Source organism: Grus americana, chromosome 1 (genome assembly GCF_028858705.1).
Source record: "Grus americana isolate bGruAme1 chromosome 1, bGruAme1.mat, whole genome shotgun sequence".
NCBI lineage: Eukaryota > Metazoa > Chordata > Aves > Gruiformes > Gruidae > Grus > Grus americana.
The window spans coordinates 153146392-153160414 of record NC_072852.1 but is presented as its reverse complement, the minus strand read 5'-3'; the positions used below and the strand labels follow the sequence as shown (position 1 = coordinate 153160414).

Sequence of the window (14023 nt, the reverse complement as noted above, 5' to 3'; positions counted from 1 at the left end):
CAAGAATAAGGCAGTTCTCTCTAGTCAGCGAACGTTTAGATCTCCTTCTGAGAAAACTGGGATGGATGAACTCCCACAAACTGGGAAGTTGAACCTGCAGTATTTCATCACTGTCACAATTTTTATATTTAACATTTCCAGTCTTTCTTTTGTGTATTGAAGTGTAATATCTATTTAATCTTTTTCCTACTAGGCCTTTTCTCAATTATCAGAGGATGTATTATGTGTTCATGCAAATGCTGTCTAGTGGTCCTGCATGGCTGGGTATAATTCTGCTCATAACTGTCAGCCTTCTTCCAGATGTTCTCAAGAAGGTCTTGTGCAGACAGTTGTGGCCTACAGCAACAGAAAGAATCCAGGTAACAATATTTCTCATTGTGGAATTAGGTTTTTTGTATCACAAGTCTGTAATAATTAGACCTCTTTCAAGCTTAGAGACAAGATTAGAACAGAGATTCCCCATCTGTGGTGTATATCACTGGTGGTATACCAGCCACTTCTGAGCAGTATGATGAAAGCAGCTGCCTGTTATTACGTGGTGGTATTTACCTGAACCCTGGGGCAACCCCTGTGCCTCCCTACCAGCAACCACAGGGAAATCAGGTGATGAGGATGGTGGGAGGCAGGTCTATGGCTCAATGTGATTCCCGACTTGAGGAGATAAGAAAGGTAAGGGGATTGGGATCTCGGTGAGGATAGGTAGGAGGGAGGCACTTACATCGGCCCGGACAGCAGTTCTTCCTGCTGTTGTGGAGTATTCAGAGGCACTGCCCACGCCCCTGAACTGAAGTAATTGTCTTTCATATCAAGTCATTCTCTACGTAAATGAAAATCTGATGTGGACATTTTAGCATTTACTGTGCAAGTAGAGTGTAGTTATCTAAAGTGGAAAACCAGCTAAAATAAGCTAAACTCAAAACCAGTAGAGAGGGAGAATGTGATTTTATTGAAATCCCCTTTAAAGCAGGGATTTGCACAAGCAGTTGAAATCCTATACCAAGGGACTCTACAACTGCATGTGTGCTTGTTATTGAATAAATCTAGAATTTATACACTTAAAATAAATGTGATGAATATATAGTATGTTGGTAAGGACTATCTAGTAAATTCACACCTACATTTATATTGCATGATCTGTGCAATATAGTATTTCCTTAGCAAACTATTTTGTACTGATGCTGTGCCTGTTAAAAAACCACATGTATTAAAACTTATTCATATCTGATTAATCTTTTTTTCCTCTTTTATATTTCAACTTACTTTTTGCCTGTTTTGATATGTTACCTCTACATAAATGTGCTTTGCTGTGCCAATGGGAAAATTTCCCCTTTGGCAAAGGTGAAACATTCTTCTCATATTTGTGAAGTAAAACCCCTTGCCATTGTTTTGTATTCCTTGAAGGTACAGTTATGAAAAAGCCCCGCTTCAGGAGGGCGGGAAAGAGTAAAGAATAGCAGAAAAGCATTCCCAGGCAGATCAGCATTTAGCATCTTTCTATTTCGATATCTTTAATAGATGTCTCTTTGCCATATATGCTATATGTGGAAGAATTTGATCTCAGTACAGGTTCTGCATGCTAAATTTAAAAGTCTAAAGGAGAGAATGTGGATGAGTTAATGCAAAGAAACAAGCTAGCAAACAAAAGCCCCAAACAAAGGTATTACTGCATTTCTTACAGACTCTGCATGCTAGTGCTGGAAAATGAATGAGTTGTAAAGCAGACTGGGGGCTTAACACTAGCAATATTCATTTTTTTAATACTTAGTAGTAAATCTTTGACTTTTAACCAGATATATCCCTTGTGTTTCTTCTTCCCTCTCTTTGTTTCTTCCTGTCTTCCAATCCGCTTTGTCTAAATAACTGCTACCTTGCTTTAAACATAAATGATGTGCACGGTTACTTCCTACAATCTTCTGGGGAAATCAGACTAAACATCAGTGCCTTTCTGTTGAGCAGTCCACCATCTTTATGCTTTCTCAGACTTCGAGCAGTCTAAGTTTCTAATGGAACAAAAGGTGACTTTTTTCTGCCTTTCTGCATGCTTGGCCATTTCATTCAAAGGACAGTAAAAAGTTTATCATCAGAAGTTATTTACCGTACTCATTATCTCCATTTCTGATTGACGTCAACTATATTTTGAAGAAGAATACTTTTCAGTATAGTTTTTTCCTCCTTCCATTTGTCTCAAAGATTCTGTGAATCGTTGTGACAGTCCGTCACTATCACTATCATTTTTGTCACTGTTGTTACTGAATTTTACATAATGTTTGTGCCTCAAGAATCTGGGATTGTTAGATCCTCGTTTTAACCATTGATCTATCCGTAGGTGAATGCACGGCATGCTTGCATTGTACCTGAGTAAATGGAATAGTTGCCACACAAAGAAGTGATAATTCAGATTTATGTTGATGTTACTAGTGTAATACAGAAAATGTGGTAATGGAAGCCATTTAAGCAATCTTTGGAACATATTAATATATCTGCTCTGCTATGATAGGAGAAAATCCAGCTTTTTAATTAATAAGTTATTTCCAGCACGCATTTTGAAACTGAGCTTTCTTTATATTCCATTTTATGAAATTCTGTGCTCTTTCTAGAAAGAAAACAGTTCAAGATCCAGAAGTATATGACAATTTAATATAAAAGTAAAAGAAATGCTAGTAAATCTTGACTTTCCTACAGTCTGCAAGAAAACTCCTTTTGACTTAATACTAGGGGACTGTTGGTTTCCATTGCAGATTTTCTATCTTTATTTCTTAACTGGTTAAAGTAAAAAATACATTTCCTCTTTCTTTCCCCCTTCAAAAATGTACGGCCAATAAAAATGACTGTAATTATGTAAGTCACAGGATAAATACACAAAATTTTTTTTTCACTATTGAAAATTTTGGCTAAAATTGGCTTTCAGGTGCCTTAGGATTGGTTTGCACTGAGCTTTTAACCAATTATTTTCAAACTTACTGCATTTCTATAAGCTATATTACTTTCTTTGTAATAAAACAGCTTCTGGAACAGTTGAAAAAATTAACATAGGACTAGCAGCCACCTCCGAGGTGACTGTATTAGTTCTCCTCAGGCACTATGATCACATAAAGCCTTTGATGCAATTCTTACACTTCTAAATTTTTCAGTTATTTGAGTCACTCCAGTGTGTGGTGGGTGATTGTTTACCATCATTATCAGTCAGAGGTTTTTAAACATTCCAGATCTAGTTCTGGGGGATTTTTGAGAGCTTTTCAGTTATATATATATATATATACACACACACACGTGTATGCATGTGTGTATACACATACATATATGTACATTCAAGTATATGTGTGTATATATATGCATGTATATTTATATATATGTACACACCATATGAACTGTTGTCTTTCTTTAGCTAAAATTTTAATTCTGCAAAAGCTTTGGAGGAATCTGTTGTCTTTTGGTAATTTTTGTCAAATTCTGCTCATGTCTCATCATGTCCCGGTGACTCTCTGGCTCAATGAAACAAGCTGAATTTTGTGCTTTAACTGGAAATTGTGCAGCTGTGAGGTTTCTTTCAGCCTTTACTTTTAAAAAGCAATCTACATTAATTGCTTATATTTCCTTTCTCTTTATTCTTCCTTCATTACTAGCAGAAGCTAAACAGCTCTGTTAATGAAAAATATAAATTCACTTTAAATTATCCTCTTTTCATTTTTATAATTGTCACTTCGATTGACAGTGTTTCGGCAATCCCAAATAATTTGTAGCTGAAATGCCAGGTCTTTTGATTTTGAGCTGTAAATAACTTCTGTGCTTTCATCCCTTTTTAAGACATATTTTTCTTTTTCTCTTTACTTCTGACTGATGTTTTATTACTTCACTTTCACTTCAGTCACAAGATGGGCCCATCAGCCTTGTTGTGAGATCTCTGCCCTTTGCTGCGCTTGGGGAAACCCAAAGGGGCCCTTTTGTCTGGGGGAGCCTCTCTGGGGATTCATCGTTCTCCTGCTCTGCAATGGGTGTAGCTGCCAACGGGGCTCTTAGAGAGCTGATCACCAGCAAACTGTTGTCTTTGTCATGTGTTGGGCTCCTCTTCTATGGAAAACAAAGAAATGGATGTTGCAGTTGCAATACTTGAATCCCGTGCAAGAAGTTACCTCAGTAACTCCCCCGCCCTCTCTCCCTGTGGTGTAATGACTAAGCTGTAAGTCAGCCTTCATTAGCGCTGGCCCCATCACCTCCATGTGTAGCGCTCCCTTCAGTCTACCAGTTGTTCTAGGAGGTTGCGAAGCGGGACATCCACTCCTTAATTTGGAATCGATTTGACCTCATCATATCGTGGGCACCTCTCCCATTCAGTGCAGGTTGTTGTCAGAGGGGCAGGACACAGCCCACGGTACTTAGTCATAGTACAGTTAAGTGCTTTTGAGAGTGATCAAGTATATTTAACAGGGTTTGAAATGGAATTAAAAACATCCTCAAAGGATTTTTTGAGAGAGCTTTTCGGTGATATATATATACAAGCACACGTGTGTATATATGTGTGTGTACACATACATGTATGTATGTACAAGTATATGTGTATATATATGTGTATGTATATTTAGATATACTTTTAGAAAGCTGGAGAGGGACTGTTTACAAGGGCATGTAGTGATGGGACAATGGGTAATGGCTTTAAACTGAAAGAGGGTCAATTTAGATTAGATGTTAGGAAGAAATTCTTCACTGTTGAGGGTGCTGAGGTACTGGAACAGGTTGCCCAGAGAGGTTGTGGATGCCCCTGGATCCCTGGCAGTGTTCAAGGCCAGGCTGGATGGGGCTTTGGGCAACCTGGTCTAGTGGAGGGTGTCCCTGCCCATGGCAGGGGGGTTGGAACTAGATGATCTTTGAGGTCCCTTCCAACTCAAACCGTTCTATGATTCATCTCAGGATCAAGAAACAGAAACCTTGTTTTATGCTGGATAACCTTTCCTTTCTTAATCTATCAGAAAATCTATCACCTTTACAGGTCTTTGCTATAATAGTTACATTTGTACCAAATGGTACAATTCATTCACATTTCCCTCTTGTATTCAGCAAGAGTCTCACTGTTTTTCCTCATCCTTGCAGAAGAGTATGAGACATAAAACAGCCCTAAATGCACTGGCGAACAGCGATGGGCCACTTCTTGAAGGAAATCTTTCAGCTTCCGAGCCATAATTAGATCAAAGCTAGGTAACAGTACTGTATGTGTTGCCAGTTTGGATTAATTTCTATTGGTGAATGGTGCTATTTACAAATCAACTGTTTCCTCCAGAGTTTTTGATGTACTTTATCAATAATGATACAAAGTCATTATGTTTTACTTGGAGAGCCTAGTTTTTGCAAGAGATGTTCCGTGCCACAGGTAAGATCTTCTTGTTTCAGACTCTTACTCATGAAAGGCAAAACAATGAATCAATATACCTGTATTAAAATCCTATAAATACATTGTGTTACGTATAGGTGTTGTGTGACATGTCTTCTATAAGAACTGCAGCCGTTACTGCAGGGTGTACTCACATTACACCATGGAGTAGAATACATAAAGTCAGGAGCAATTCTCACACATTAGCAGTTTATCCATCATCTGTCATGCTCTTGAATACATATATAGACCAAATGCAGACAGAAAGAGAGGAAGAAAACTATACGAAAGGACGTGAGCTACTTGTGAATAGGACCTCGGGTCAGGAGGCTGGGGCTGTGTATCTGACAGTATCTACCACAGTAGCGTGTTCTGCATCGCTGCCTCGGACCAAGAGAGAAGTGCAGTAGCCTTGCCAAATACCTGAGACAGCAGCGTGAGTGCTGAGCTCCTAAATCCTCCACGTTACAGCAGCAGAATGAAGTTCTCTGCTTTACGTCATCTCCTTGCCACACCACTGATGACATGGACAAGTATGAGTAAGAAGATACACTGTTTACTCAGATACATTCCCACCTGGATGCCATATCTGCTCCAGTCCCTTTCCCTTCGTGCTTCCCTGACCCCAAAAGCAGCACATGAGAAACGAAGTGAAGGTGCGAAGTGCTGGTACGTGAAGAGGATGGATGCAATGTAATTGCTGCTGTAGGGCTTCGAGGTAGCCGAGAGGTGCTTTGGATTTACTTTTAATGACTGCTAGACAAGCAGTAGTGGAAGACCCCAGCTTTCTTGAGGAGCTTCAGGCATGGCAGATTGAAAGCACTTGCTTTGGAGCTATGTGTAGAAAAAACATGATTTTATTTTTTTCAGAAATACCTGTGGTAACTAAAATGCTTCACTTTCTAGCTGCAAGAATACGAAAAATAGTTCCCCTACAGTGTATGACTACTTCCTCTGACATTTCCAAAACAAAGTCTGCTAATCTGTTACCTGATTATCTATATTTTTCTGTATTAATGTTGGTATTTGGTCTATATGTGTGTTTAAAAGAACCCATGCCTCACTGCTAGTGAGCAGTTTGGTAGTTTGCTGACTTTTCCAAGAGTAACTGTTGTAAGAGAGCTTTCTGATTGCTCTTGGTTATGTGAGAGTGGTGCTTCAAGCTTGTGATTGGCATTAAAAGATTAAAAGTGTAATATTAAATCTCAGCCAAACTTCTGTAAGCTCCATCATTAATATTTATTTTTGTGATTTTTGTCCCTTTTGCTACTCTGTTGCTGTTAACAGGGAAGGAAGAAGGGGATGATTAAGAATAGAGGATTAACTGGCTTATATAGCATTCATGGGGAGAGTGACTGATAGCATTGATTTGAATCATGTTTATAATGCATTTATATCTTAAATACCATCACATAACCTCCATACCTCTGTACCTGGAAATTATATGTGCATTTAGTGAGAAGAATTAGATAAACTCATTGGGGAAAGTGCTGGGCTAATTTCCTTTTAGTTGGTGCACATGTTCCAGGGTCTTGTCATGCAACTATGGGGTTACTGTAGTCCTGAGTGGAAGTGCTGATTCTGTGAGAGCCTGGAGTGATTATGTGGTACAGATACATTTTAATGGACAATTAGACCAGGATGGTATTGTGATGTGTAGTATAAATTGCCTGTATAGATGCTACGTGTAACATAAGCAAGTCCAAAATCAGATACTGCTTAGAAGTACAAAGCAAATGCATTAAACCTCTGGAACTTTAATCTGTTAGTACAAACTGACCGTAAAGAATTCCCTCTTTTTGGAAGTGCAGGGCAAAGTACGTGAATCTGCTCTGTCTTAAAATTCCCTGTAAGAAATGCTGACTAAAAAAGTTTGGAGGTAAAAAGATGTACCGGGAGAGACTGCAAAATGAAATATAAACCCGATTTAAACCAATTCAACTTAAAAGCAGTCCTCTGTGTCCTCATCTGTTCTCTAAAGAGCCCTCTCTTTAGAGGTTTAGAGATTATATGTAAAATTATGCCTGGTTCTGTAGGTCTTAATATAAAACTAATCATGTTGAAAGTGGTTGATTGCTGAGCAACATGAGGGGTTTATACCTTTACATGAAACAAATAGCCAGAGCGGTGATCAAGTGAAAGGCATTATTATAGCAAGGGCACAATGGTCCTATGAAAGAACACAACTGGGGGCTTTTAGCTCCGAAATCATCTATTTACTGTGTATTTGTTTTTTTCCCTTTTAACAGAATGCATCGAGGCACTGTCGGGAGCACATCTCGGAATTCACACCTCTTGCCTGTCTGAAAAGCCCAAGATACAGGAGCAGTGACTGCAGCAATTCCCCAGCAAGAAGGTCTAATTCTCATTCTAAAAAAATGATGTTTACGCACTGGAGAGGCGTTGATTATTCAGTACTTCCATCTGTCTTTGGCTACTCAAATAAGCATTGCCGTTCCAGTGCGGGCTACCGCTACAGTGGGTCAGGTTTGGAAACGTCTGTATGACAGAACACCAAGTCAAGCCTTTAAAAACTGTATTTTTGTTTATTTCTTTTTTCAGGAAACAAACATGTCACAGAAATATATTAAACTATACGAGGCTTTTGCTGTCTGAGGTAATGTTCAGACAAACAGGATCAAGAGCTAGAAGTATGAACCCTTCCAGGCCGATCGGCCTCTTTTTATGTTTTGAACTACTGGAGCAATGAACAATCTGCACAGTCTGGTACTGTGAGACTGGTAGCACTAAAAATTCTCTTCATCCTGTGTCAAGACTTCCGTGCTTTTACTGCTTCTGTCATCTTTAGTCATTTTCTTTGGTACTTGAAGTGTATAGTTTCAGTCAGTAACCTACATTTTGAGATCAACAGTTTTAATTTTCAGCCAGAAGCAATGACCTCAGTTATCTCCAGTGAAAGTCTCCTAAAGCATCTTTAACAAGTGCTGTTTCTGATTTTCCTCTGTCCTTTCTCTTTCTTTGCTCTTTCTGTAGAACAAGCTGGTGTTTCCTCTGTGCAAATCTGCTTTCAAGAAACACTCTCTGATGTTCACTTCCTTGTAAGTGGCTAAATCAGGGCTGTGTCTGGTTTTCTGTTAGTTTTCCCCCATAGAAAGACAGGCAAAGCAATCCTTGTGTAGAGTATGTACACGCTATATGAAGTCAAGTTGGCTGTTTAAATAGGTAACTATCATCAATGTTGATATCTACTCACAAACTGAATGTAAGCATTTTACTGAAAAGGTCTTTGTGAATTTGTCTAAGATGCAGATCACCTGGTGTACCCACTTCCTATCCCCGTGACTGTAAAATGCACATAGTGGGAAGTATCACACATTAAGCTTTTTTTGACACTTTTTTTCTTTTTTTTCCCCTTGGAAGAAAGGCTGTTTTTCAAAATAAGCATCTTTTACTACCTAGATTCATCCTCTTAAATTTGATTATGTTTTTTTGTTTGTGTGTGTACTGGCTAATCGGCCTGGTAGTTGTATTACGAAGCACACCACCGTTAACTTTTGGAAGCAAACCACGAGGTGGCACATGGCTGTTGACTAACAGTTGAACCGTAGTTGTTACATAGAAACCACATGAACTGCAAGGATTCTCTTTGCGTTACTTTAAGAAGGACAGCCAACTTGCACTTCTGTTTTTTCTGCTACATTTATGTTACCTTGCACTAATTCAACTCTTAGCTGTGCCCTTGTCTTGTTTCTTTAGTCCAGTGTTTTATTTTGGGGTGCAAAAATATCCGAAGGAGTAATCTGATTTCAGTCAGTTTCAGCCTGCTGGTTAGAACTGGGTAATAACCAGAGTTATTAAATACTTCTGGGAGGACATTAGCTACAAATGTATTTCAAAGTGGAAACAAAATATTTGGAATCCCAGCTGCAGCCTTTATTGGAAGACCTGCCCAAGACATTGTTAGTTGTCTTTTGAATGGACTAGGGTGGCAGAGAAAAACTATTTCCCTTTTTGTGTTTTCAAAAAAAAAAAAAACAAACCCCAGAGGCAAAACAGCTTACTTACTAATTTACTTTTCAAGAAAAGAAAAGTCAACTTACTAGGAAATGTTCTTCACAATATTCCTAGTGATTTTTGCATTAAACAGTGAAATATGATTAAAATGCCCTGGGACGAGCAGAGATTGTAAAGTGAGTTGTGAAATTTTCAGTATACCAAAGAGAAAAGAATTTTAAAAAGTCTAATGGTGAGCATCACAGATGAAGGTATTTGTACCATTTAACATGTAGCACTTTTAAGTTTCAAAGAATGTCCTCATAGCAGTAACATTTTGACATACAGACATATGTGTGTGGGTGTGTGTACATATACTTGCCATTGCAGACCTGAATGTTGGTCAGTTAGAACCGTCCCCTGCATAAAACACTGGTGTATATATTTTTAAAAAGTTAATATGGGTATAAATTTTATACCAGTAGCAGTGACAAATTTCTTGTGTGTAGTTAACAAATTATTTGTAATGTATTTTTTAGAAATCCTAAAATTGCCTTTGCACTGAAATATTTTTCATACTGTAGCTATTTATAAATCTGTTTTACGCATACATTTGTTAACACACCATTTCTATTTTTTTTAAGTATATGTTTTGAAGGCTTTTTTTATACCTATGAGTTTTGGCCACTTAAATTTAGCTTAGAGTGGAGTTGTGGCTGAATGTTAAAATTCTAATGAATGTCAAATTAGGAATCTAGGTCTGTTGCTCTGTCGGTCTCACCCAAACTCTTACTGTTACATTGGTATTTGTGATAGTGGCAATCAGAGCGCTGTACTTCCAGTGCTATGCTATTCCCACCAGTTTTTTTACTCTAGAAAGCCTCCTGCTTTTTTACTTTAATGAGTTCCATCTTTTAGCCTTAAGTAAGGAGATGTTTTGCTTGATGTTTTTGAAAATGCTGCATTCCCGTTCTGCCTACTAACAGAGCAGTTCATTGCAAACTTCATGTAGCCCTGCGCTTAGAGATGATCAACAACGTTATTCAGGCTGAAACACCTATATAAGTGCTCGGGAAATTTTAGTTAAACCTGTCAATTTTTGGAGGAGAAAGAATGCTTGAATTCAAGTGGAAGTTTCTGCTTTGGTTTAGCAATACTTTTACTTTTAAAAGTTGGTTCTGTCTGTTAAAATAGACTGTTTTGTGGAAAAAACACAAACCATCAACTCGGTTTCACTTGATGTGCTTTTGCTTCAGTCACTGTCGCCATGCAAACCTCGTCCACTGCAGCAGGTGTTAACTTGGAGTTCCATTGTAAATGGGTCAGCTGATACAAAGATGAAAAAGTAGAAGTTAGATCAAAATACTTTTGAATGTTTTACTATGGATGGGACACTGAAAGGAGACAGATATTTATGTATAAAAAAAAAAAGAGGAAAAGTATAAAAATCTCTATAACTTCCTAACTTGCCTTGTTTAAATTGTTGCAGCTTTAACAGCATAGTGTCTCCATAACTGCTTCTATAAATGTCTTGAAACTGGTAAGCGCTAACCAAATGTACGTGAAGACTTAGAAAGTATTTCAAGCTTTTCGGCCACTGAAGTTCGTATATTCCTGCAGTGGCTTGTGGCAAAAGAGCTTTTTTCCTTTACCATGTACAAGAATTGTTTGTTCAGCCACTTAATGTAAAAGCTTACAGTTTACTTTCTTGCTTGCATTAGCCTGTTTGTCTTGACCCGACTGGCTTGCAAATATAAAAGGAAAAAATAGCTTAATGGAGCAACTGCACTACTTTTTCTTTTGGAAGCCAGTGGGATCATTGTGCTCATGCTACTGTCTCTGTTAAAACAGCTTTAATGGAAATTCGTGAAAGTATTATGAAAGTGAAAAAAGTACGTGATTCTACTTTGCAGAATAATCTAAAAATCAGTTCATAGAGCTTTAATTTTTTTACCTTCTGAAAATTCACAGAATTTTAATCTGCATTGTCTCCGCCATAAATTCTGTGCTATGTACACCTTGCATTTTAAATGTCCTTTCACAACCTAATGTAAAGTAGAATCTGCGAATGGGGGCTGGGGGTAGTTATCCGTGCATTAAACATTAAAGATGTCTGTAGTCATCAGCACCAAATACTGATACTTATTTTTAATTGTACAATTATAGGTGCATTTATTTGAAAATAAATCAGCCTTCAAATCTAATGTTTAGATGATCCTGTACCACTTCATTTATTTGATTTGAAGAGTCAGTGTGTTAATACATTACTGTAAAGTTTCTTTTCAGTGCTATTTTTAACTTTCATTTCTGTAGATAACCAAATATAACCTGTTTATATTCGGTCACATTTTGGATCCCTATGTAGAATATATAAGCAGGAGACATGAATCTGCTTGCAATAAATATAAACATTCAAGACCGGTTTAAGTTTGCTCACGAGTAATTAAAATAATTCTAGTATGAATATGAGATGGTTTCCTATTAGTCTGTAATAAAACATAAGTAGATAACAGAAAATGGAATGAGTGTTTGATTCTGTTATTGAATATGCTTGTAGTCACGTTTATGTTTAGAGAGCGTAGGTAGCCAGCTAAAAAAGCGAGCTAACAAAAAGGGAAAATCAGAGAAAGCTGGAACACGAGCTGCGTGGGGTTTTGTTGCAAAGCTGACAGCAGTTGGTACCGGTCCAGGAGAGCTTTGTTCCTCCTGCACAGATTGGCAAAGTGCTCAAGTTCTCTTTGAGCTGAACTCGTGAGCCACAGGTGAGATGATGTGCATTCCCTTACAGCTCTGCTGTGCAGGGTACCCAGGACAATTTCTCCTGTCTTTTGCAACGTTGGCAATGTAAAGAAACCGAATTAAAGGCGAGCACAACACGCTTTGCCATCTGAGTTGGTAGCAGTGTTCACAGATTCCTACAAAAGAAGCTGAGCACGCAGAAACACCATCGTTTTCGTTCATTTTGTGTTACTCTACCACAGGACTTTCTGTAGCTTCAAAACCATTACAGACCCTACAGCACGTTGACTGGCGGTGTCCTAGGCAGCCTCCACAAAGCAAGCCGGAGCGTTAGGTTGGGTGCCCTCCTCTCCCACTCTGAGGCACTCGGTCTGCATATTGGTTTCGCCCTTCCCATAATAAAGATTTCCGAGCCATAGTTTTGTGTTTACATGAACTTTTTACCCCAACAATAGAAGCACATTGTACCTGTCTCCCTGTCAAGAAATTTTGTGTTGCTACTGAAGGAGCTTCTGGAGAAGGTAGTTTGAGGGGAAAAGGTCAGTATGGAAGATGGTTTTCCCTTTCTTCAGGCATTGAAGAAAAAACTGCATAAATTGCAATTAGGTAGAAGTACTAAATTGAAACTGGTTTTGAAAAAAATAATGTGATGGAGGCATCTGGATTTGAGGAGGAACACAGTAGCAAGAGGAACAGATTACCTCATAAGTAGACAAGTTTTATTTTGCATGTAAAAATATGTTTACTTATTTAAAGGAAAAAAGGGATAGAAAGGCAGTGGTTTCTGAACCATATTCTAAATTGAATACCTTAGGTTTTCCTTTAACTCTTTAAATTATGCTCTTTTAGTAAGGTACATTGTAGAATTAATTGAAAACTGTTTCATATCTTCTACAAGACTACATTTTTTTCTGCAATATATGCAATACTGCTGTATAAAATCATTCCTGAAGGTTATTTTGATACAAAGTGAAATAGGTTGGAGACAGACTGAAGTTTCTTAGGTTTGTTTTCTGCACCTTCCGACTTCCTCAGGTGATACACTGCATGAATTTAAAAATAGTATTTCACCATTTTAATAAGGCTTAGTTGTCACGTGTTTCCGTTACCCATACCTACAGGGCTTTTTGTTTTAATTTCATTCAAATGCTAAAGCAAAAATTGTAGCCATTCAAAGGCTTCATTTACACCAGGAAGCAATAGGACAGGGATAAAAACAAAATAGAGCCATCCACTCATTTCATTATACAGAACAATTTATCAGATGCCTGATGTCCCTATCTAGGTTTAGATGTGCTCATTGGAAAATTAGCATGTGATCAGCTCTTTTGTAACTGGCGAGTCCACAGTAAATTAATAGCGGTGACTCTTAATACTTTAAGTGTTTATTTTCCATTTAAAGGAGAAAAGTAGGAGTAGTATTCAATTTTAAACCACCAAAAGCTTTGTTGTTTTTTTCCATTATTCATTTTGATTAAGAAATCTTATGGTGCTGCATTAAGCTTTTAAAAATACATACGATGCAGCGTCCTGCTAGGTTCAGAGGTTCCCTGTTTGGATTGTATCAGGAAGAACTGTTACCATCCAGTCTCCTTATTGTGGGAAAAACTGATGTGCTGCTTGTTCCTAAGAGGGAAAGCAATGTTAATAGTTGTTCAAAAAAGCACATCATGCTTACCTGGAGATTTTAAACATATTTTGTAAAGATACCTCATACTGAAACTTTAACCAAATTTGAAAGCTGGATCTTGCAATCTAACAAACACCGAGGTTTAGAACAGAAGGAAAACAAATCCTGGTCCAAGGTTCAAGACCATCAAGTGTTATGCCGACTTTTATTGCAGAAAATACTCCCAACCGAGAAGCTAGCCTAGAAGAGTATTCCCAGAAGTGCTGAACAGCTTGCTTCTAAGATGATTATAAACTGCGTAGCTAGAGAAAGGTGCCAGTGTTAATTAGGTTGAAGCC

The 14023-nt window shown here is 38.0% G+C and overlaps 1 protein-coding gene across 5 annotated transcripts in view; it reads left to right on the top strand.

Annotated features, from left to right (window-relative positions):
* Positions 1-11833, top strand: part of ATP11A (ATPase phospholipid transporting 11A) — a 135369-nt gene extending 123536 nt beyond the window's left edge. For 3 of the 5 annotated variants that reach the window (XM_054833330.1, XM_054833337.1, XM_054833345.1), the window contains exons 28-29: positions 194-359; positions 7612-11833. In XM_054833330.1, the coding sequence (XP_054689305.1) occupies positions 194-359; positions 7612-7869 (424 nt within the window). In that variant the 3' untranslated portion in view covers positions 7870-11833. Of the gene's footprint in view, positions 1-193; positions 360-1926; positions 2016-5085; positions 5191-7611 lie in introns of all 5 variants that reach the window. The other 2 variants (XM_054833355.1, XM_054833366.1) reach the window with 2 other exon arrangements.
* The last annotated feature ends 2190 nt before the right edge of the window (positions 11834-14023 follow it).